We start from the raw sequence: 24929 nt of genomic DNA, 5'->3' as shown, positions 1-24929 counted from the left end.
CGGTATTTCAGAAACTCAACGCTCCCCAGGGTGATAGCGCCTCGGGCCCAGCCCCACCCCACCCCCACCCCACGCCCGGAGGCACCTAGAGCTGGGCTCCCGGCGGGGCCAGAAGCTCTTTCTTATGCAAATGACCTGGCCCGGGAGCTCGGGCCTCGGGGGCCGCGGGGCCCGAGGTGGGCAGACCTGTCAGAGCCTAGGGCAGGGAAGAAGCTCCTTGACGTAAGGAAAACTTTCCAAAGAAGACAGGAAAGCGGGGTGGGGGTGGGGGTGGGGGGGTCCCCTTCGAGTAACCTTCAGTTGCACACCAACCAAAGCTCTCCTCCTACTAGGAGGCGGGCGCCGGGGACTCCGGGCCCCGAGGCACCTCTGGAGGAGAGTGCACGGCCCTCGCGGGGCCTCCGTTCCGGGGAGGGGGCGCGGCGGGCGGAGCTCCCGGCCCGGCTCCCGGCTCCCGGCTCCCGGCTCCCTCCCGGACCGGCCTCTGCCCCAGCGCCCTCCGCAGGCCCCGAGGAACGCCGAGGGGAGCCGTGCGTCCCCAGAACGCTGTCCTTCCGCACTAGACCCCCCACCCCGGCATCCCACGTGGCGGCGGGGCCTCCCCCCACCCCCACCAGCCACGACTCTCCCCCACGTGCTCTCGCCGGAACTCCGGCAGCGAAAAGGGGGCTCCTCCCACGTGGGCCTCGCAGGCTCAGACTACGTGCCGGGTGACCCGCCCCTCCAGCGAGGGGAAAAAAAAAAAAAAAAAAAAAGCGCGACTGCGCGCAGGATGGCAGGAAGGCGGAGAGCCGCGCGGTGCGCGAGCCCCGGCGCCTCGCACGCGCGCACACGCCTGCCCGTGCCTAGCGGACGTGGCTCCCCGCGCCCAGGGGTTGCCCGGCGGCCCTGACTTGTTCCGCGTCCTCCAGCACGAATGCGGGGGAAGCGGCTCCCCGCAGGGTCGAGGAGGAGAGTCGCGGCCGGCCGGGGCCCCAGAGCGGGGGCCGGGGACCACACGACTTCGCCAAAGGCGAGCCAGCCGCCCCTGCACGCGCTTACCGACCTTCTGCACCTGGTCGTGGTTGAGCTCCGTGAAGAAGTAGGCGAGCAGATGCGAGGCGATCATCCTGCCGCGCGCGGCCTGACGGCGCCGAGTTAGGAAACCGAGGTCGGTTAGAGCGCGTGCGGGGGAAGAGGGCAGCGCGGTCCGACCGCTTTGTACCCGGGCTCGGCGGCCCGGCGGGGAGCCGTGGACCGGGCGGCACAGGGAAGAAGGCGATGGCACGCCCAGCTGGAGGGTCTAGCGTCTCCAGAAATCGGTGTGGGGGGTCGCGATTGCTAGAAGGCGCCCAAAAATCACTGCCGGGACGTGGCGGGCTGCCCCACCGCGGAGGCGCTAACTCCTCAACTTGGGAAGAATCTCGGTCCGGCCTCCCTTGGGCGAGCGGACCCCTCCGGCTCCCGCGCGCGCTGCCCTTGCCCACGGATCCCCTCCGCTCGAGGACACGGCGGCGCGAGCGGCAGCCCGGGACTTCTGCTCTGGAGTTTCGTGCAACAATGTGGCTTATTGAGGGGCTGCCGGCTCGCGGGCCTCCGGGTCAGTGACGCGCGCGCGCCCATTGGCTGCAGGGGGAGGGTGTGTGCGCCCACGGGCCGCCCGCCGCCGCGGCGCAGCCAATCCGTGCGCACGGCCCGCGGGCGCGGCCCCTCCGACACCCGAGCCGGCAACTGGAGGGGCGCGCCCGGGGCAGGGGGCGGGGCCGGGCGGCCGGGATGGGACGTGTGGTCCGTGGCTAGAGGCTGGGACGGCAAGGCGCATGAGCCACCGCCGCGTCAGGCTCAGCTCTGGGTGGGGGGCGCGTGATCGCGGACCCAGCGTGTGGCACGACTGGGAAGACGGGTCACCCGACCAGCACGTGCCTTGTGCGGGAAGACGGATACTGTCTGGTGTCTCGGGGCCACGTGAGGCGCCCCCCCACCCCTCACGGCTGGGTCGCATTTCTGAAACCTCTTAGTCCTCACCTGTTGTGGCTCAACGGGGCGCAGCGCTGAGGCCAGATGAGGCGCCGCCAAAGCTGCTGCTTACTTTATGTCGAGCGTCACAATATAGATAGGCTGTGGGTTTTACTGACCTCTTTTCACAGATGAGGAAACTGAGGCACGGGCCGTTAAGAGACGCGCCCAGGGTCCCACAGCTATGTGGCAGGTGGAGGAAGGAACCCATGCCCGTCTGACTTTGAAGCCCAAAGTTTTTCCCTATTTTCCTATCCTACCGCTCTAAGCGCCCAGGGAAGTAGAAAGCAGGAAAGGAGCTTTATCAGCAGCTGTAGGATGGACGCGTGGGTGAAACTGGGTGGGTGAGAAGTGTGTAACGGAAGGATCCTGGACGTGTGTGGGGTGGGGGGCTTGGGGATGTTGAGAGGAGTGGCAGGTCCAGCCACAGCTAACGCCTGGCACCAGACTGAGTTTATGTATGCGATGGCAGCTAGCAAGAATGTGGAGAAGAGCAGAGCCTGGGGTTGGAGAGGTCACAGAGGAGGCAAGCAAGATGAAGGGATGCCCTGTTCTACTGAGGAGTCTCTCCTCTCATCAACAGTCAGGTGCTATCTGCAATGTATATATTATTATAGTAGTATGTAAGTTGTAAGTGTTCATGGTTGGAATATACCGGCAGAAATAACAAAAACATCCATGATCCAGCCTCTCAGCAAAACTTCTTGAAAGCTACATACCCCTGCCAACTATACCTTCACCCTTCTCCGTCCCCGTACTCCAGCCGGGCCTGGGCCCCAAACTTCTTTTGTTACAGTCACCATAATGACTTAGTCTTTGCCAAATCCTGTGTTCTTATCCCTTTTTTACCCTTTATCCACTTCTAGTGATACCCACGCACAGTTGACCGCATCCTGCATCTGGACACACCTTCTTCTGTGGGAGCTGGAGAAGCTCCATCCTCCTGGTGTCCCTCTAGCTCCTCAGACCCTGTTTTCTCTACTGGTGAGTGCTGCAGTATTCCAGGGCTCTCCTCCACCCTCTGCGCTGGTTATGCTCTCTTCCTGGGTGATCCCTCCCAGCCTCATGATTGTTGCTATCATGACAGGCCGGTAACTCACAGATGGAAATCTACAGCAAGGACCTCTCTAGGAGCTCCAGACTTATTTCTCCAACAACCATTTGTCATCTGCATTGAATGACTACCCTCTCACACTTAACGTCCAAAGCCAAATGGAACTTTTCTTTCCTCATCTATTTCTTTTCCAGTTGCCTCAGCAAATGACATCACCCTCCACCCTAAGTCATCATTAATTCAGTCCTCCCCCTCATTCTCATATCCAGTAAGTCCATCAGCAAGCAGTCAATTTGGCCCATAAAATAAACCCTGTAACTGACTGCTTCTCTCCATGTCCTTGGACACCTTTTCGGACACACGCCACCAACAACTGGCCAGAGCCAAAACCACATCAGCCCACCTTGTCCTAGCTTCCATTTATGCCTGTCTCCATCCTGACCCTTACACAATCTTCTCGTTCAGGGACCAAAGTGAACTCTAAAAGATAAACCATTCAGAGATGCCTGGGTGGCTCAGTGGTTGAGCATCTGTCTTCAGCTCAGGGTATGAACCCGGGGTCCTCCCCACAGGGAACCTACTTGTCCCTCTGCCTATGTCTCCACCTCTCTCTGTGTGTCTTATGGATGAATAAATAAATAAAATCTTTAAAAGAAAGATTTTATTTATTTATTTATGATAGACATAGAAAGAGGGGGTGCACAGAGACACAGGCAGAGGGAGAAGCAGGATCCCTGCCAGGAGCCCGACCCGGGACTTGATCCCGGGACTCCAGGACCATGCCCTGGACCAAAGGCAGGCGCTAAACCACTGAGCCACCCAGGGATCCCCAATAAATAAAATCTTAAAAAAAAAAAAAAAGATAAACTATTCTATGTCTCTCCCTCACTCACTCAAAGCCATCTAGTTGGGTTTCTAATCCTAGAATAAAATTCAAAATCCTGACAATGATATGATATGGCTTCCTTTTCACCTCATCCCATACTACTTTTCCCAGTACACACTGCGTGGCATTCACGAGGGCATGTTGTCCTCAAAAATGACAAACTGTTCCCCACCCAAGCGCCTTTACTCTTTGTTTTTCTTCCATCTGGAATATTCTCCAGATCTGGGTCCAGCTAACTCAGAGGTTAACTGAAATACCACCTCTTCTGAGGACTTTATTCTAATCAATTTATCTCAAGTGATTCCCCCAGTCACTCTCATGTGCCCCTGGCTGACATCCTACTGATTTTCCTATTGTTCTTTCTCTCCTTGCTAGACTGTGAGCTGTAAGAAGGCAGAGTCTGCAACTATGTTGTTCCCTCACATCTGCAGTGCCTAGAATGGTGCCCAGCATATGGTGGGCACACAGTAAATATTTGTTGAATATCTAAATGAGTAGAAGAAATTTTAAAAATAACTATTGTTCATGTTTTGTATAACAAATACACACATGCAGGAGAGAAAGAGTTTGTAGTTTTATATATTATTTCTCTAAACTTTTCCACCTCTAGATCTTCCCTAGTTCACACACCCAACATCACTCACATGACTGAAACAGCCTCATAAGTGGGCTTCCCTCTTTAGATAAGCACCAAAGATATATAGGTTTAGATATACAATAGGAGCTTCTTAGAGAAGTGATGTGATTGGTTTTGCTTTTTTAGGTCAATAGCTGCCCACCCTTTTGGGTGTAGGGTGGGGAGATTAAAGACCAGAGGTGGAGGCACCTGGGTAGCTTAGTAGTTGAGCATCTGCCTTCAGCTCCGGGCCTGATCCCAGGATCCTGGGGTCAAGTTCCACATAGGGCTCCCCGCGGGGAGCCTGCTTCTCCCTCTGCCTATGTCTCTGCCTCTGTGTGTGTGTGTCTCTCATGAATAAATAAATTCAAAAAAAAAAAAAAAACAGAGGCAGAAAGAGGCCCACGCTGTCAGGTAGGACCAAGACCTGAACCAAAGTGGGGATGAGGCAAGGTGTCAGGCTACAGATGTAGATGTTTTAAAGTCTGAGGTAGAATGATGCCTTGGGCTCAGAGTGGGGGATAAAGAGGAAGATGCCTGCTACCTGGTATACTTAGAAGTCCGTGTTATAAAACCTGTTGGCCCCAGGCAGGCCGGACCAAACCCCATGGATCATGTCAGCTATGCTCCCTTCTCTATACACTGACTTTAGAGCTTCTTCTCAACTCCCCTCTCTGGTCCCATTTCTTGTGAACCAGATAGTAATCACAAGGTGCCTTAAGTATACATTATCTCTTCTGAAGGCCCCAGTCCCAGGAGGTAGTTAGAGTGGGTATTGTTATAAACCCCAATTTATACATGACCAATTAAGGGCAGGTTACTCATAAGGCTGAGACTTGAGTCTTTGACTTTTCTAGCTCCAAACTCCATGCCTAGAGTTTATGATTTATTGACTCTTAGATCTCTCTCTCTCTCTCTCTCTCTCTCACACACACACACACACACAAACTTAAGAATAATGAGACATCTATGTAATTTACACTCCACAGCCCCAAGAGAGAAATCAATCAGCAAATATTTATTAAGCAAACCCTTACAATGTTCAGGACAGTCTGTTCAGTGCTGTAAAAAATATAAAACAAACACAAGATGTGGTTCTTGCCCCTCTGAGGGATTGTTTAATCAGAGATACAAAACCAACACATAATTATCGCAGAATGGAAAAGTCTATCACTGAGAGCCAAACGTGTGTTTCTATGTGATGGAGTTTCAGAGGACAAAGAGAGCCACAGGCCAGAGTCAGCCAAGGATGGTCTGATGGATACAAATTTCAACTTTTACACCAGGCTGTCTCTGGCCTCACATAGGGCAGACCTGAGCCTGGCCATCGGCTTTTAGGGAGCTGTCCTGGGAAGAGACAACTTGGCCAAAAGACATCCGTCTTCCAAATATTCCTTTTTCTAATTAGGATTTATCAAGTTGGAAGCAAGTTATAAGTAATGGGATTATATAGAGGATTTTAAGACTGAGGGTGAGCCTTACCTGAATGTAAACACTTAGGACTCTGTGCACTGTGTTATCTTTAACACTGGGCCCTAATGAGCTCCTTAATCTCTTGCGTGTCATAGTTCAGTGATAACATATGAATTTGAGAGATTGGGGGAAGGTATTAAAAGTATCTAAAATAGAAAAATGAAAGCCTTAAGATACACAACAACCTCATTTTATCTGTCAGATTTTCACAAAGGACCTATTCAGGCTAGTTTAACCAGAAAAAGTTGATAGAGGAATATTTGGTCTCTTTCAAGATCTTCAGGAGTGTCAGAGAATCAGGCTTACAGGGCATGCTATTCAAGAGTGATGCCCAAATTATACCATCAGACTCTGCCAGTGGAAATGCTATTGCTCCAGCCACCGGGCTCAAGTATCTCTGCCTGCACTCCTGATGCTGGACCCAAGATTAGCCAGGACAGGCCACAGCCACCTTTGACAATTGGATGTCCGTCTCTCAGCATCCTTGCTAGAAGAATTCTGCACAGCATCTCCTTTATTGTGTTTGCATTCAAACTGACATCTTGCAGCTGGTTGCTGGAGCTTAAGCCACATGCCCATGCCCTAGCTGAAAGAGAAGCTGGGAAAGCAGCCCCAGGAGTCAGGAGCCATAACTTGGAGAAAGGAGCTAGGTAGGCCCAAAGCTTGATACACATCCACCACACCCAGAAGTCACTGAATATGCTACATTGTAAAGTTTAAAGGGCCTTTAGACAAATTGGCTCCTAAAAAATCCAGGACACACCAAAACAATTAAAAAATAGAACATCCAGGGGCACTTGGATGGCAAAGTCAGTTCAACCTCCAACTCTTGGTTTTCTGCTTAGGTCATGATCTCAGGGTCATGAGATTTAGCCCCCTGTCGGGCTCCATGCTCAGCACAATGTCTGCTTGAGATTCTCTCTTCCTCTCCTTCTGCCTCTCCCACTTGTGTGCACTCTCAAATAATAAATAACTATCTTTAAAAATTGTAACATCGGTAGTAGGGCAGCCCAGGTGGCTCAGTGGTAGCACCACCTTCGGCCCAGGGTGTGATTCTGGAGACCGGGATCCAGTCCCATGTCAGGCTTCCTGCATGGAGCCTGCTTCTCCCTCTGCCTGTGTCTCAGCCTCTCTCTGTCTCTGTGTCTCTCATGAATAAATAAATAAAATCTTTAAAAAAAAAAAAAAAAACATCTGTACCAGATGAGGGTTAAACTAGAAAGAAAGTAGGCAGTAGGCCAAATGACACCAGGAAACAACTATAAATAAATTGACATGGGCTGGATAATTCATTCTCTCTACACACTTTCTGTAACCCAGTACTGGCCCAATGCCTGCCCAGTGCCTGACCAGTGCCCAGTGCCTGCCCACAGGTGTATTTACTACCACAGTAAATGAAGAAATATTGTCAGGAGGCCTCACTCCAATGCCACCCCAAACATGAGGGCTATGGAGTCGGATACTCTCATCTTGATAGCCATAGAGCTATATATCCCCCAGAAGGTCTGCCAAAGAAGATCGTGGTGGCACTCATGGGATCACCATGGGCCTCCCTGCGCTCCAGCGTCCTCCCCTGCAAAGTGGAAATCGTGAGATGGAAAATGCAAAGACTCTAGTTCAGAACCTGGTACATAGGAGACCCCAAATATCAGTCTTCTAAACACATCATTCATAATTTCAAGTCTTCTATGTAATAAGAACTCAGTGATTTAAAAAATTCCAGATTTGGGGCACCTGGGTGGCTCAGTGTTTGAGCATCTGCCTTTACCTCGGGTCGTGATCCCGGGGTCCTAGGAGCGAGTTCCACATTGGGATCCCCACAGAAATCCTGCAATTCCCTCTGCCTATGTCTCTGCCTCTCTCTGTGTCTCTCACAAATAAATCAACAAAATCTTTTTAAAAAATTAAATTAAGTTAAAAATTCCAGATGCCAGGAATTGAATGCAGAGTCTCAGGGACATGGGAGAGATTGGTTTGTTCCAAACGACATGCAGCCCTCTGGTGTAGAGAGCGGATTTCAATGGAAAATGACAGGAAGAAGGTTGGGCAGGTAGGCAAGAGGGTTGAACAAAAAGGGAAGTATTAGAATTGTCAGTACTGAGGCTAGAAGCAATGTGGAGGACAGCTTGGGGCAGAGGTCAGGGGTAGGGAGTGAGACCAGAGTCCTGGGGAAAGATGCTGAAGGCTTCTACAAGGTTTATTGCAAAAGGTAAGAGAAGTGAAAGAACTGAGAAAAGTAGATCAAACAGAACTTGATGGATAATTGAATGTGAGCAGTGGAGACAGGAAAGACTCTAAGACAGTGATTCTCACCCTTGGCAGCTCTTCGGAAGAGTGCTGTCCCGACACATGGAGGTGCTTGGCCCAGGGTACAGACCACAAGGGGTACCTTGTTGTAGAGAATGTATAAATAATAATAGTAAAACCTTTAGTCAGTCTGGGATTTTATTATCACCATGGGCTAGCAATTCTAAACAATGTCTGTGACAAAGTATGCTTTCCTGGATTACAGCTAACGGCCCTCCCTGCATCCCACCTCCTGCCCTTATATAGCCACTTTATTAGAATCATCTGGAGAGCTTTTACAAATCCTCATGCCATATAAACAAACAGCAGATGTTAATGGCATCTTTTCTTCCACTGCAGTAGTGAACAAAAAGACAAAATATCTAGGAATTTAAATGTATAAGGAATTTAGGATGACAACTAAAACAAGTAGGGAGGCTTAAAGTTGCTTCACTGAACTTCATTTCCTCTTAGGTACACTTGTAAACTTTAAATGTGAGATCCAACTGAAAATAATGGATTTTTTAAAATAAATGGGCTTTAAAAGATTCATATGGAAACATAAACAAGACTCCTTTTGGAAACCACAGGAAGAAGCTTGTTCATTTGCTTTTTTTAATGTCAGAGTGGTGAAGTCCTTTCTGAGAAAGACTAAAAACCTAAATGTCATAAGCAAAAAGACCCATAAAAGACTATCTATTAAGTAAAGTCAAAAGACAACCTAGACAAAAATTCAGATCAGATACAAAAGACTCATTTTTCTACTATATAAAGAGCTTCTTCAAATTAATAAGAAAAGGAAATTTTAAAAAAGGGTAAAGAACACAGAGTTCACAGGAAAGAAACAAATGGTTATTTGATATATGAAAAAATTATTAACATCACTGAGATTGGTGAAAATGCACTTTTAAAATATATTGATAGACCATTTCTTACACATCAGGTTGGCACAAATCAAATAATGATAATACACCTTACCATGAGGAAAGAGGTGCTCTTTCTCCCAGCACATTATTTTTTTTTTTTTTACGGCATTTTATTTATTTACTTGAAAGAGAGCAAGAGAGCAAGCACAGAGGGAGGAGGAGAAGCAGACTACTCTCTGAGCAGGAAGCCCAACATGGGGCTGGCTGGATCCCAAGACCCTGAGATCATGACCTGAGCCAAAGGCAGACGCTTAACCAACTGAGCCACCCAGGAGCAGCCCCCCCAGCAGTATTAGTGATGGAAAACCACAGCCTCTATAAGGCCTGCTTAACGCTCTCCATCAATTACAGGTACACCTACCCATTGACCCTGAGAGCACATGTTTCTTACAGGTAAACCCACATATGTTGTGTGAGGTTGTTCACTGGGGCATCATTTGTCAAAGCAAGTCTGGGACTGACTTAAATCCTATCATTTGGGGACTGGGTAAGTAAAGTTCATCCATACAATGGAATAACTTAACTGCATATAAAAAAGAGAAGAGGTTCCCTAAGTATTAATATGGAATAATCTGTAAGGTACAGTTTAGTAAAAAAATGTAAGATGTAGAAAAGTATGCATATGAAATCCTGTCAAATAAAAAGGAACTGAAAATAAAATAAGCCTACACCTGTGTAGAGTTTTAAACTATCCTCTAGGTAGAGGAACTAAGTGACTGGAAGAGACAGGCATGGGAAAAGACTTTATCATGCAGTCCTCTGTATCAGGTGTGAGTATTATCTATTTAAAAAAAATGAGATGAATTAAGAAAAGAATCTACTGATGTAAAGTTAGGTGGGGCAGGGAAACTAAAGGGACCCCACAAAAAACTGCTTTTCCCCCTCTTCCTGATTCTGTTCTTGCTAGGACCTACATTCCTGCCTTACATGCACCTTATGAAATAGATAAAGGTCAAGGAGTTAATGATTTCTTTGGGAGTCTTCCAGCACAAGCGATAACATCTAAGGAATGACCAGGCAGGGTCATCAGGAACATTTTCCAAGACCACTGACTCACCAAGACCCCTCACTTCAGGCATAAGTGACTTACGGAGAACACCCAAACACTCGTCTGTGTTCCTGGATGCCTGAGAAGACTTATGCACTGGACCACAATCCTCAATAAAAACCCCAGACTCCAAGCAAAGACTAGACATACTCTTCTTTCCTTTTTGAGTGTCCTGGATTCTCTGTATCTGCTCTCTCTGTGTCTTCAATAAACTCTGTTCTCACTTCCTCTTGGCTTGAATTTTATTTCTATCCTGCACGAAACCAAGAATCCTCTTGGTTGGTCCTGAGGGTCTCGGCTCTGGGTCCGAAGACCCAGCCAGCCTGCATCAAAGGCAACTCAATAGAGTAAAAAGGACATGGGATGAGATACCTGAATACGCCAAAAAATTAAAAATTTTAGGGACACTTGGGTCGCTCAGCGGTTGAGTGTCTGCCTTTGGCTCAGGGCATGATCCTGGGGTCCTGGGATCGAGTCTGCATTGGGCTCCCTGCAGGGAACCTGCTTCTCCCTCTGCCTATGTCTCTGCCTCTCTCTCTCTCTTTCTCTGTGTGTCTCTCATGTATAAATAAATAAAATCTTTTTTAAAAATCAAAAATTTTAAGTTAAAAAAAAAAGAATATCCAAGCCACACCCCAGCCCAATTACATTAGTATGTCTGGGGGTGGGAGCCAGGAATTAGTATTTTTAAAGCTCCCCTGGGGATTCCAATGTGCAGCCAATGGTAAAAACCATGACTGTAGCATGCTCTGGGTATTTTAGTCTTGGGTCTTGGGCAACTCCTGAACCCGTGTCAGTTTTGCGTCTATGTCTGACTCCTCCACCCACTAAGCCCTATTTCTTTGCACTTACTTCTCTGATCTTTGTATCAGTTCCTGGCCAGGGCTATCTAGTCCTTATCTTTGTAGCTGCCGCATTCTTTCCCTCTAGACAGTAGGACCTCAGTTTTCTTCTTATTGACTTGCCAAAAAACAAGTAAATTCCTAGCTTCCTGTCACTTCAGTGATGGGAAATGTATAGTTTGAATTAAGAGGGCCCTTGTCCCAGTAGGAATGGATGAGGGTCCTGCCTCTCTTGTGGCAGTTGGATGGTTTCAGGTACAAGAAACAGAACACGCTGGCTCCAACAAAAAGATATTTTTTGTGTCAAATAAAAAGCCACCTGATGGTGGGCCGAACTTCTGTCAGGGCTCTGGCCCTCCTTCTCTGAGAATCTCTTGGCTCTACCTCACTTCCTGAGTTGGCTTCATCTTCATTCTGGTAGTGAGACAGAGGCAACATGTTCAGTGCTCAGCCATAAACTATAAGATCAAGAGAAAGGGAAAGGAACTGCCTTCTCCTGGGTGTCTCTCTCTCTCTCTCTCTCTCTCTCTCTCTCTAAATACATATTTACTTGAGAGAGAGAGAACAGGGGGAGGGGCGGGGAGAGAGGGAGAGGCAGACCCTCCCGCTGAGCAGGGAGCCCAACACAGGGCTCTATGCAGGGCTCTATCCCAGGACCCTGGGATCATGAACTGAGCCAAAGGCAGATGCTTAACGGACTGAGCCACCCAGGCACCTCCTCGTTCTCTTTTTTTATAAAGAAGAAAACATTGCCTTAAACCTCTCAGCAGCTTTCCTTCCTCCCAATCTCATTAGCCAAATTGTCACATACCCAATCTTATACTAGCTATCTAGAAAGAAGAATAGGATTATCATGATTGGCTCACACTAGTGGTTCTCACCTGGGGGTGGTTTTTCCTCCCAGGAGACCTTTGACAATATCTAGAGACACTTTCAACTGTAGTTGGGGTGCTACTGGCAGAAACGCTGCTCGATATCCTATAATAAACACAACAACCCTTACAACAAAGAATTACCCAGGCTCAAATGTCAATAGTGCCAGGAATGAGACACCCTGGCTGAGACTAATCAGGGCCCAAGCCTAAAGATGAGGACAGGGTCACCCTCCCTTAGTCATCTAATGGCTCACAAACAATATCAGGGGTTTTTTTACAGAAATGAAAGTATGTGATAGGCAGCCTCCAATCTTCCCTACGTCACTGCTTCAAAGGTGTTGGGGCTCTGTATCAATTTCCTGCAGAGTTATCCAAATGGAGAATTTGAAATCAGTGGTCTAATCATAATATATTATATGGATCTACAGTCCGAGGACCAATGAGGCTAACATTCTTTTTTTAATGTTTTTATTGAGAGATAATTGACATAAAACATATTAGTTTTAGGTATACAATATCATGATGCAATATTTGTGTACATTGCAAAAAAATGATCACCATGATAAGTCTTGTTAATATCCATCACCACACACAATTTTTCCCTTGTGATGAGAACTTTTAATATCTACTCTCTTAGTAACCATTAAATACACAATACTGTTAATTACACTTACCATGCTGTGTATTACATCCCATGATATTTATTTTATAACTGGAAGTTTGTACCATTTGACTTCACCCATTTCACCCACTTCCATACCCCCTAACATTCTTGATTTAATATGCATATTTCTGCAGAACTAGAAGGCTAGGCACTCAAGATGGCCATGGGACACTTGCTCATTGGTCAGTCAAAGAACATTACAAAGGTGCTTCTCTAAATCTTTACAGAGAGGAAGGTATGTATGACACTACTATTGCTAGAATTTTAGCAATCAGGGAAAATGTGAGGTTGGCTGCTCCTGCTTGCAACATTGGTTGGTATCTCAAGGAGACATGGGAGTTCAAGGAGCCAAGATTAAAGTATCAGCTAAAATACCCAGAAGAACAATATATCCCTGTTCTTTGTTTTTTGCTGAGACAGTTATTTATCCAATATCTCTTTAGCCTGAAAAAAACCACTAATTATAAAGACCAACTTTTTAGAGCAAAGAGCAGGGTTGACATGCCATCCCAAGGGCTGTGTGTGTCTGTGTAGATTTCTGATTCCTAAGCCTGTAGAAATATCTTTAGAACTAACTCCTGTCCATAATAGGCACAGATTTCTGGTGTATCAGGGCTCAACCTCCCCTCCCCTCAGTGGATGGCAGCAGGGTACATGCCAACATACCTGTCCCAGAGTTCTCTTCTGAAACTTTTTTTTTAATAAATTAATTTTTATTGGTGTTCAATTTACCAACATACAGAATAACACCCAGTGCTCATCCCGTCAAGTGTCCCCCTCAGTGCCTGTCACCCATTCACCCCCACCCCCCGGCCTCCTCCCCTTCCACCACCCCTAGTTCATTTCCCAGAGTTAGGAATCTCTCATGTTCTGTCTCCCTTCCTCATATTTCCCAAACATTTCTTCTCCCTTCCTTTATATTCCCTTTCACTATTATTTATATTCCCCAAATGAATGAGGACATACACTGTTTGTCCTTCTCCGATTGACTTACTTCACTCAGCATAATACCCTCCAGTTCCATCCACGTTGAAGCAAATGGTGGGTATTTGTCGTTTCTAATGGCTGAGTAATATTCCATTGTATACATAGACCACAGCTTCTTTATCCATTCATCTTTCGAGGGACACCGAGGCTCCTTCCACAGTTTGGCTATTGTGGACATTGCTGCTAGAAACATCGGGGTGCAGGTGTCCCGGCGTTTCATCGCATCTGAATCTTTGGGGTAAATCCCCAACAGTGCAATTGCTGGGTCGTAGGGCAGGTCTATTTTTAACTCTTTGAGGAACCTCCACACAGTTTCCAGAGTGGCTGCACCAGTTCACATTCCCACCAACAGTGTGAGGGTTCCCTTTTCTCCACATCCTCTCCAACATTTGTAGTTTCCTGCCTTGTTAATTTTCCCCATTCTCACTGGTGTGAGGTGGTTTCTCATTGTGGTTTTGATTTGTATTTCCCTGATGGCAAGTGATGCAGAGCATTTCCTCATGTGCATGTTGGCCATGTCCATGTCTTCCTCTGTGAGATTTCTCTTCATGTCTTTTGCCCATTTCATGATTGGATTGTTTGTTTCTTTGGTGTTGAGTTTAATAAGTTCTTTATAGATTTTGGAAACTAGCCCTTTATCTGATATGTCATTTGCAAATATCTTCTCCCATTCTGTAGGTTGTCTTTTAGTTTTGTTGACTGTATCCTTTGCTGTGCAAAAGCTTCTTATCTTGATGAATTCCCAATAGTTCATTTTTGCTTTTGTTTCTTTTGCCTTTGTGGATGTATCTTGCAAGTTACTGTGGCCAAGTTCTTCTGAAACTTAAAGTCAGGTTAATCCACTCACACCCCTATAAGTTAGTCACTACTTATGGTAATCGTTAGTCCTAGTCACCAAATATTTCTAGTTCTCCCTCAAGTTCATGATAGGATTGCACATGCTATCCTTTAAATTTAGATGTGATCATGTGAATTGCTTTGGTACATGAAAACTCCAGCAAGTACGTACACACACACACACACACACACACACACACACACACACAAATGAGCAAATGAGCTTTGGCTATTGTGAAAACATAGAGACACAATCTCCATCATCCTAGATCCCTAAGTGAGGATGGCAGGGAGCAGAGTCCACATCAACCTATAGTGGACAAATAGTATAAACAAGAAATCACTTTTTTAAGCCACTTAAATTTGGGGTCATTTGTTGCAGTAGTATGGCCTGTTGTATCCTGATACAGTTCCCAACATGCTGACTTGCCTCCAGTCATTTGTGCCCTCCATCTCCTCCCTGTATTTCTCTAGTCTAATTTTCTACTTGTCTTTTCACATCCCAAGGCAGTGTATCTTCTGGACCCCCAATTTTGCACCAGACTCCTTGCATCTTTGGCTGCTCCACAGAATGTGCCCTTTACTTCTTACCTGAAGGCCCTGGCTCTCCTCTAGAGGCCTCTCCTCTCATACATATCAGACCTAAGGGTTGGGAGGTGACACTGGTACTCCCAATGCCAACACTGCTTTTATCCTTAAGTCAAAATTCCACTCCCTTAAGACTCATGGCCTCCAGCAGGGTCACCTCAGGGCCTTTTCATATTTTACTGACATCCTGGTCACTCTTCCTCTTTCACTGCCCTCTTGGGCATCTGGATTATAGTTCTCCTCTCTTCTCCAAGTCCTACAGAATCCCAAGAGACTTCAGTGACCCTAAGGACAACTACCAAACACCCTAGCCTTACAGCTTCCTGACTTTTCCACCCCCAATAGTCTCCACCTCTTTGTGCTCTGGCCATACACTCTGAGATAACATCATAAACCTGTCACCAACTCAGAACTGCTTCCCTTCTGCAGCTGAAGCTATGATGACCACTGTGGAGGGACAGTGAGATGGCTTAGAAGGTTGAGCTCCACTGGATCCTAAACAACCTCCCATTTTCCAAACTATGTCCTAGAAGAGAGGTTCTTAAATATTAATGATTTATTCTAATCACCTGGGGATCTTAAAAGTCAGACTCTGATTAGGGGCATCTGGTGTGAGACCTGAGTTTCTGAAGTTCTAACCAGCTTCCAGGTGATGGCCATGCCTCCTGACCTCACTTTGAGTCGCAGAGAGTGAAGTATCCATGAGATGTGGCTTCCCTGTGCTTCCTATTTTTCCTTGAGAAGAGCCTGCCACTGCTTCCTTGAGCCATCATCAGTACCCAGGAACCCATCCAACTGGAGACCTATCTCAAGGAGTCCACACAACTGTGAGTTCTGCCTGGAGACTTATATTTTGACTTTTAATTTTTAAAAGGATCTCAGATGCAAATGGTTCACTGATCTTCACTACGTAGCACACTCTCATCAGCCCATGAAATGCCCCTCTACTCATGGTTTATTTCTTTTCATTTTCAGTTATTGCAACTCTTCAACCCTGATACCCCATTTTCCTCCCCAGTCTTTGTCATAAGGTCAGCACTCTAATATGTTTGATATAGGTCCTTAAATATGCTGCATTCAACCTTGTAAAATGAGTTTTGTATGCTTACATTTTTAAATTACAAAAATGATGAGCAATTTAAAAAGAAAAAAATAAGAGAACTTCCTATGTGGTATTGTATGGATCCTCCTGATGAGGTGGCCAACATTTAGGCCTCCCTTCTTTATATAGGAAAACAATGCACACCTTATTATTTGAACCAGCCCTGGTGATCTCTGTTTCTTGCAACCAAAATAACCTAAAGAACACCCTACTTCATGGGGGTGGTTGTAAGGCTTAGTTGAGAACAGTATGTGGTGTCTAAACTTCCTAGGCTCATCGTTCCTAATGTCAGAACCTCTTTTGCTGTATTTGACAATGGGCTGAATGAAGAGTGATTTAGGCCAGGATTAAGGATTCAGTCTCCATATGGCCTCATTAGCTTCACCAGATACCAAGAGCCCCCCTAGCACTAGCATAAATATTGTTGCAACCTCTTTGACATAAAGATAGAAATAAAAAGGTTTAAAACATGCAGCCAGACTTGATTAGGTAGAACAGTGGGCAAAGAAAAAAGTCCAGAAACAGACCCAGAGACATGTAAGGGTTTAATATATACTAAAGGTGGTTTTTCAAATTAGCAAAGAAAAAATGGATTAACTAGTAAATGTTGAAACATCAGGATGACCATCTGGGAAGACAAATTAACTTGGATTCTTATCTTACTGCTTATAACAACATAAATTCCAGTTGAAGCAGAGATTTATATGTTTAAAAAAAATTAATTATTAGAAAAAATTTTGGGAGAGTTTTTGAAATAATCTCCAATTAAAGCTTTTCTGAGCATCACCCAAAAACCCAGATACCTCAAAAGAAAGATGAATTTAGGTATGTTAAAAAATTTTTTAATTACTCCAGACAAATCCATCATAAACAAACTTCCTTAAAACATAACTATACAAATCAGTAAGAAAAATATGATTGTCCCATTTGAAAAACAATAGGCAAGAATATGAAGAGTTCATAGGAAAAAACTATATAAATGCTCTAAATATATGAAAAAATACTTGGGGTCACTTATAAAAAGAAAAATACTAATTAAAATTACAACGACAATGCATTTTTCAGTTCACAGATTGACAACATTGAAAGATTTAGAAATTAAGCTGACAAAGATGTATGGAAATAAGCACTCTCATAAGTTTCTCCAGAGAATAATTTGACAATCTCTATCAAAATAAAAATGAGGGGCCCCTGGGTGGCCAACTCAGTTTAAGTGCCCCACTCTTAGTTTCAGCTCAGGTCATGATCTCAGGGTTGTGAGATCGAGCCCTACCTTCGGCTCCATGCTCAGCAGGGAGTCTCCTTGGGATTCTGTTTCTCCCTCCCTCTGTACCACCCTCTGCCCGCAGGGCACGCATGGTCACTCTCTCTCAAATAAATAGGTCCTTAAAAAATATGAAAAAATGAACATACCCTTTGACTTTTAGGAATGTATTCACAAACATACTTGAATATGTATGAAATTCCATGTGTCATTTTATTACTACAAATTATCATTTGTCCAAGTAATGGAATACCATACAGCTATGAAAAGTTGTGAAGGTTTGGGATTATTTTTTTAATAATAAATTTATTTTTTATTGGTGTTCAATTTGCCACATACAGAATAACACCCAGTGCTCATCCCGTCAAGTGCCCCTCTCAGTGCCCGCCACCCAGTCACCCCCACCCCCACCCTCCTCCCCTTCCACCACCCCTAGTTCGTTTCCCAGAGTTAGGAGTCTTCCATGTTCTGTCTCCCTTTCTGATATTTCCTACCCATTTCTTCTCCCTAAGCTTTGGGATTATTGACGCAGAATGTGTCCTTTAGAGAAAAGAGCAAGATACAGAACAATGTTGAGTGGGGGGAGGAGGAGAGTGAAATCATACACCTGCTTGTGAGTACACAGAAGATCTTCAGAAGGTTACAAAAGCAACTTTGAGGGGAAATAGGAGCAGCACAGGCATGGGAACAAAACTTAACATTTCATGTTTACCTTTTGTTGGAATTGAATTTTATACCATGTGCATCATTATAAAATTTAATAAAGCTTTAAATAACAATAATAAATATATCAAATGCTATGGGTTTTTCCAGCAGAAACATTGGTGCCCACTGAGTTATGGATTTTTGTCAACTGTAATTTCTGTCGACTATCTATACAAACAAATAAAAAAGGAAGCTTAAAAAGGAAGTAGAAAGAAACTGTAGAGAGAGGGTCTGTTTTTATTCTGCAGTTTGGTTTTTCTAGGTATTTGGTAATGAAGTAATGCTAGCCTTCTCAAACCACAGGAGCAGGAGAAGTGGCTCTCCTTCCTTTCTAAGAGACAGCTACGTACAGCCTCAGAGAGTGGGCACCAGGCTACAAACACGACGTACTGATTAGAGAGCCAGTGCTGATCAGTGGGGGCAGGCAGGTGGTAGGGGCTCTCTAGACCAAAGGGAAAGACAGTAGCGTAGAGGCTGTTGGTTCAGCAACAAGTCAGGGGTCAGAATGCCTGGGACCCTTCTGGAGCACAGTTGACCAAGAAGAAATGGCAACCTCCTGGGCATAAAGAAGGGAGCACAAAAGCAATAGATAAATAGAGGCAGAACCCAATGGCTTGAAAAGGCAAAGAATATTAGGATTTCGAGTGGGGATGTAAGGACTAGAGGAGAGGCAGGGGGTCAATGTGGCTGAGACAGGGACTCCTAATCTCTCTTTATCTGGTGATCATGTCAGGAGATAAGGCCTTCAACTAGCACTGCACAGCTTGAGCTCACATTCAGGTAATGACAGTGGGTTAATATTTAGCCCCACTTTGAAACCGATCAGCACACAGTTCTAAGAGCTTTCACAGATGGGACTCTAAGAGCAGCACTCAGCATACCATGCCCTCAAGCTTCAAGCTTCTGTCAATATTGGTACCATGCTGCTGCTTAGTTCATCTTTACCCAGCCTTCTATCACCCTGCTTCCCTTGCCCTATAGACTTGGATTCATTCATTCATTTATTCGTTCATTCATTCAACAGGATCTACAATACCAAGCATTGATTCAAGCCCAGAGACACAGTGGTTAACATGACAAACATGATTCCCACCCTCATGGAGCTTACAGTTTACAGAGGAAATCAAATAAGTATGTAACAAGTTATGATATATGCTATGAGGGAAAACAAAAAGTGCTCTGAGAATGAGAAGCTGGAAGCCCAGTTTAGATTGTGTGGTCAGGCAAGAGGGCTGCCTTCATATACAGTTCCAAGGGACATTGCACATGGGAAGCACAGTGTGCATGGCATCCCTAGATGTCAGCCAGGCAGAGTGAGGCCAAAAGCCTTCTAGAAGAGTGGAAGGCATGCTCACAGGCACCAGAGAAGGAAACTTTTTGGCAAGGACAGACCACTGCAAGAAGTACAAAGGAGGGGCAGCATAGAGGAAGGGAGGCATGAGATGAGGCTCAGATCCTTGGAGAATATGGGAGACTCTGAGAGGAAAATGATATTTTTATCCTAAGTTGAGTGGGAAGACTAAAGAATATTATGCAGGTGAGTGATACGGTTTAGTGTATAAATATTTGTAAGCCACCCTGGCTGGCATCTAGAGCATGGATTGGAAAAGGACAGAAGAAGTAGGTAACCAATTTGGACACCATTGAGTGTCCATTGAGTCAACCAGGCCAAAAATGAAGGTGGCTTGGCAAAAGATTACAGCTGCAGAAAGAAAAACTTATTAAACTCAACAGCAAAGAAACAATCCAATCATGAAATGGGAAAAAGACATGAAGAGAAATCTCACAGAGGAAGACATGGACATGGCCAACAAGCACATGAGAAAATGCTCCGCATCACTGGCCATCAGGGAAATACAAATCAAAACCACAATGAGATACCACCTCATACCAGGGAGAATGGGGAAAATTAACAAGGAAGGAAACTACAAATGTTGGAGAGGATGTGGAGAAAGGGGAACCCTCTTGCACTGTTGGTGGGAATGTGAACTGGTGCAGCCACTCTGGAGAACTGTGTGGAGGTTCCGCAAAGAAGTAAAAATAGATGTGCCCTATGACCCAGCAATTGCACTGCTGGGGATTTACCCCAAAGATACAGATGCAGTGAAACGCCGGGACACCTGCACCCCGATGTTTCTAGCAGCAATGTCCACAATAGCCAAACTGTGGAAGGAGCCTTGATGTCCATCGAAAGATGAATGGATAAAGAAGCTGTGGTCTATGTATACAATGGAATATTACTCAGCCATTAGAAATGACAAATACCCACCATTTGCTTCAACGTGGATGGAACTGGAGGGTATTATGCTGAGTGAAGTAAGTCAATTGGAGAAGGACAAACATTATATGGTTTCATTCATTCGGGGAATATAAAAAATAGTGAAAGGGAATAAAGGGGAAAGGAGAGAAAACAAGTGGGAAATATCAGAAAGGGAGACAGAACATGAGAGACTCCTAACTCTGGGAAATGAACAAGGGGTGGTGGAAGGGGAGGTGGGCAGGGAGTGGGGGTGACTGGGTGACAGGCACTGAGGGGGGCACTTGATGGGATGAGCACTGGGTGTTATTCTATATGTTGGCAAATTGAACACCAATAAAAAATAAATTTATATATATATTAAAAAAAGAAAAACAAGTGGATGGAGTTAAGGTAAGTTTTGGAGATAGAAGTGAGGTAGGTTGCTGGTAGGTTGGATATGAGAGGTGAAGAATAACTCCAGGCTTCCGGCTTAAGCAAATGCATAGTACCATTTATTGAGACAGGGAACATGAGGAAGAATGGATTAGTGGGTGGATCCAGAGTTCTATAAGCTGAAATGCTTATAGTAATCGAAGTAAAGATGGCAAGTAGACAGCTGGTTTTATGAGTTTGTGTTCATATCAGAGATCTTATTGGCGATACAGTATGGGTAGCATAAGGTTGTATTAAGGCCTTGGGAAAGAATGTATCCTCTAGTGAGGGAGTGTGTGCACAAAGCTTTATTTTCTGATGTGCTTGAAAGTTTTTCAGGGTCTCCCATGCATTGTGGACCACACCCCAAAAAGTGTTTTGGGAGCAGCTGGAAACAAGTCTTCACCTTTGTCTTTAGCAGTGCAGACAGTGAAACTATCTCCTTATGAGCAGATGCCGGACCAACTTAGTATTTGCAGTGTCCTGGGCTAGAGCATAATGCCTCACTTCCCAGCATCTCTGCTCACTCACATGTGGGAATCCTTCATTCATCCTCTACCTCTGATTCTGGGTCCAGTCACACATTGATTAAAAGGCTTAGGATGCAATAATGTTACAGTACAAACTTTCAGGCGTGAATCAGAAACAGCATTGAGGGTACAAGGGAATATGAGGGCATGCAGGAACTGTTCATCCTTAACTTTTTGTTTTTGCCAGGTTCCAATGTATCCTGGACTTGGATGACCAGCAGGCCTCAGGGAGAACTGAATCACCCATAGCTTTGCTTCCTAAGGGTATGCCAGCATCTCTCTGTAATCTGACATTCATACTCCCCAATAGAGAGGATTTCCTTGGGCTTGTTTGTCCCAAACAATATGGGTCCCCCATACTGAGTTAAGTTTTTCTTCAAGCCACCTCCCATCCCATGGGTTGAGCTCCATGATGTCCAAACTATACCTGAGTGCCTTTGGTATGGATAATGATCCTCCTCTCAGTCAGTTACTGTGATGGAAATGAGGTTAGTTTCACCCATGGTACCTGGACCACTGCAATAAATGCAGCCTCCATTGGAGCCCTCTGGCCTCTGAAGGGGCTGAGGATGTATCATACCCTTTTAGAGCATTGGCTTGAAGTAACTACAATTCTTGGTCTCCTCTTCACAGCTGTTGCTATAATTCATCCTCATCGAAGGTGCCAAAGTGTGAATCTTCAGTCTGGTGAGGTTATAAGGTGACAAGACTGGTGGTGTAGGAGGACCTCTGACTGCCTAATAAAATTTTTCACTGGGTTGTGTGGTTGTTCTATTTTACAACTCCTATCTGCAAAGTTCTGTATGTATTTTATTTCTGTCAAACTTGAGAAAACTCTTTAGGAAAGCTTCTGAACATTCCTCAAACACCTCTTTTTTTTGTATATTGCTTTTTATTGGAGTTTGATTTGCCAACATATAGTATAATACCCAGTGCCCATCCCGTCAAGTGCCCCCCTCAGTGCCTGTCACCCCAACCCCCCATCCACCTCCCCTTCCACTACCCCTTGTTCATTTCCCAGAGTTAGGAGTCTCTCATGTTCTGTCTCCCTTTCTGATATTTCCCACTTGTTTTCTCTCCTTTCCCCTTTATTCCCTTTCACTATTTTTTATATTCCCCGAATGAATGAAACCATATAATGTTTGTCCTTCTCCAATTGACTTACTTCACTCAGCATAATACCCTCCAGTTCCATCCACGTTGAAGCAAATGGTGGGTATTTGTCGTTTCTAATGGCTGAGTAATATTCCATTGTATACACAGACCACAGCTTTATCCATTCATCTTTCTTTCTTTCTTTCTTTTTTTTAATTTATTTATTTATGATAGTCACAGAGAGAGAGAGAGGCAGAGACACAGGCAGAGGGAGAAGCAGGCTCCACGCACGGGGAGCCCGACGTGGGATTCGATCCCGGGTCAGGATCGCGCCCTGAGCCAAAGGCAGGCGCCAAACCGCTGCGCCACCGAGGGATCCCCCTCCATTCATCTTTCGATGGACACCGAGGCTCCTTCCACAGTTTGGCTATTGTGGACATTGCTGCTAGAAACATTGGGGTGCAGGTGTCCCAGCGTTTCACTGCATCTGTATCTTTGGGGTAAATCCCCAGCAGTGCAATTGCTGGGTCATAGGGCACATCTATTTTTACTTCTTTGCGGAACCTCCACACAGTTCTCCAGAGTGGCTGCACCAGTTCACATTCCCACCAACAGTGCAAGAGGGTTCCCCTTTCTCCACATCCTCTCCAACATTTGTGGTTTCCTGCCTTGTTAATTTTCCCCATTCTCCCTGGTATGAGGTGGTATCTCATTGTGGTTTTGATTTGTATTTCCCTGATGGCAAGTGATGCAGAGCATTTTCTCCTGTGCTTGTTGGCTGTGTGTATGCCTTCCTCTGTGAGATTTCTGTTCATGTCTTCTGCCTATTTCATGATTGGATTGTTTGTTTCTTGAGTGTTGAATTTAATAAGTTCTTTATAGATCTTAGATACTAGTCCTTTATCTGATATGTCATTTGCAAATATCTTCTCCCATTCTGTAGGTTGTCTTTTATTTTTTTTATTTTTATTTTTTGTAGGTTGTCTTTTAGTTTTGTTGACTGTTTCTTTTGCTGTGCAGAAGCTTTTTATCTTGATGAAGTCCCAATAATTCATTTTTGCTTTTGTTTCCCTTGCCTTCATAGATGTATCTTGCAAGAAGCTGCTGTGGCCAAGTCCAAAAAGGGTGTTGCCTGTGTTCTCCTCTAGGATTTTGATGGATTCTTGTCTCACATTTGGATCTTTCACCCATTCTGAGTTTATCTTTCTGTATGGTGTAAGAGAATGGTCTAGTTTCATTGTCCTGCATGTGGCTGTCCAATTTTCCCAGCACCATTTATTGAAGAGACTGTCCTTTTTCCAGTGGATAGTCTTTCCTGCTTTGTTGAATATTAGTCGACCATAGAGTTGAAGGCCCATTTCTGGGTTCTCTATTCTGTTCTATTGATGTGTGTCTGTTTTTATGCCAGTACCACACTGTCTTGATGATCACCGCTTTATAGTACAACTTGAAATCCAGCATTGTGATGCCCCTAGCTCTGGTTTTCTTTTTCAATATTCCCCTGGTTATTCGGGGTCTTTTCTGATTCCACACAAATCTTAAGATGATTTGTTCCAACTCTCTGAAGAAAGTCCATGGTATTTTGATAGGGATTGCATTGAATGTGTGAATTTCCCTGGATAGCACAGACATTTTCACAATATTAATTCTTCCAATCCATGAGCATAGAATATTTTTCCATCTATTTGTGTCTTCCTCCATTTCTTTCATAAGTGTTGTGTAGTTTTTAGGGTATAGATCCTTTACCTCTTTGGTTAGGTTTATTACTAGGTATCTTATGCTTTTGGGTGCAATTGCAAATGGGATTGATTCCTTAATTTCTCTTTCTTCAGTCTCATTGTTAGTGTATAGAAATGCCACTGATTTCTGGGCATTGATTTTGTATCTTGCCACACTGCCGAATTGCTGTATGAGTTCTAGCAATCTTGGGGTGGAGTCTTTTGGGTTTTCTATGTACAGTATCATATCATCTGCAAAGGAGAGTTTGACTTTTTCTTTGCTAATTTGAACGCCTTTTATTTCTTTTTGGTGTCTGATTGCTGAGGCAAGGACTTCCAGTACTATGTTGAATAGCAGTGGTGAGAGTGGACATCCCTGTCGTGTTTCTGATCTTAGGGAAAGGCTCTCAGTGTTTCCCCATTGAGAATGATATTTGCTGTGAGCTTTTTGTAGATGGCTTTTAAGATGCTGAGGAATGTTCCCTCTATCCCTACACTCTCAAGAGTTTTGATCAGGAATGGATGCTGTATTTTGTCAAATGCTTTCTCTGCATCTATTGAGAGGATCATATGGTTCTTGTTTTTTCTCTTGTTGATATGATGAATCACATTGATTGTTTTACGAGTCTTGAACCACTCTTGCATCCTGGGGATAAATCCCACTTGGTCATGGTGAATTATCTTCTTAATGTACTGTTGGATCCTATTGGCTAGTATCTTGTTGAGAATTTTTGCATCTGTGTTCATCAGGGATATCAGTCTGTAAT

At 45.0% G+C, this 24929-nt stretch overlaps 1 protein-coding gene across 1 annotated transcript in view; it reads right to left on the bottom strand.

The window, feature by feature from the left end:
• Nucleotides 1–1585, bottom strand: part of HK2 (hexokinase 2) — a 62535-nt gene extending 60950 nt beyond the window's left edge. Inside the window, exon 1 of the mRNA XM_025994455.2 lies at nucleotides 1046–1585. Within this exon, the coding sequence (XP_025850240.1) occupies nucleotides 1046–1108 (63 nt within the window). The 5' untranslated portion in view covers nucleotides 1109–1585. The remainder of the gene's footprint in view (nucleotides 1–1045) is intronic.
• Between the last annotated feature and the right edge of the window lie 23344 nt (nucleotides 1586–24929).

The sequence above is a fragment of the Vulpes vulpes genome, chromosome 8, assembly GCF_048418805.1.
Source record: "Vulpes vulpes isolate BD-2025 chromosome 8, VulVul3, whole genome shotgun sequence".
NCBI classification, from domain to species: Eukaryota; Metazoa; Chordata; class Mammalia; order Carnivora; family Canidae; genus Vulpes; species Vulpes vulpes.
Note: the sequence above shows the minus strand (reverse complement) of the source record. Positions and strands in the feature narration are given on the sequence as shown.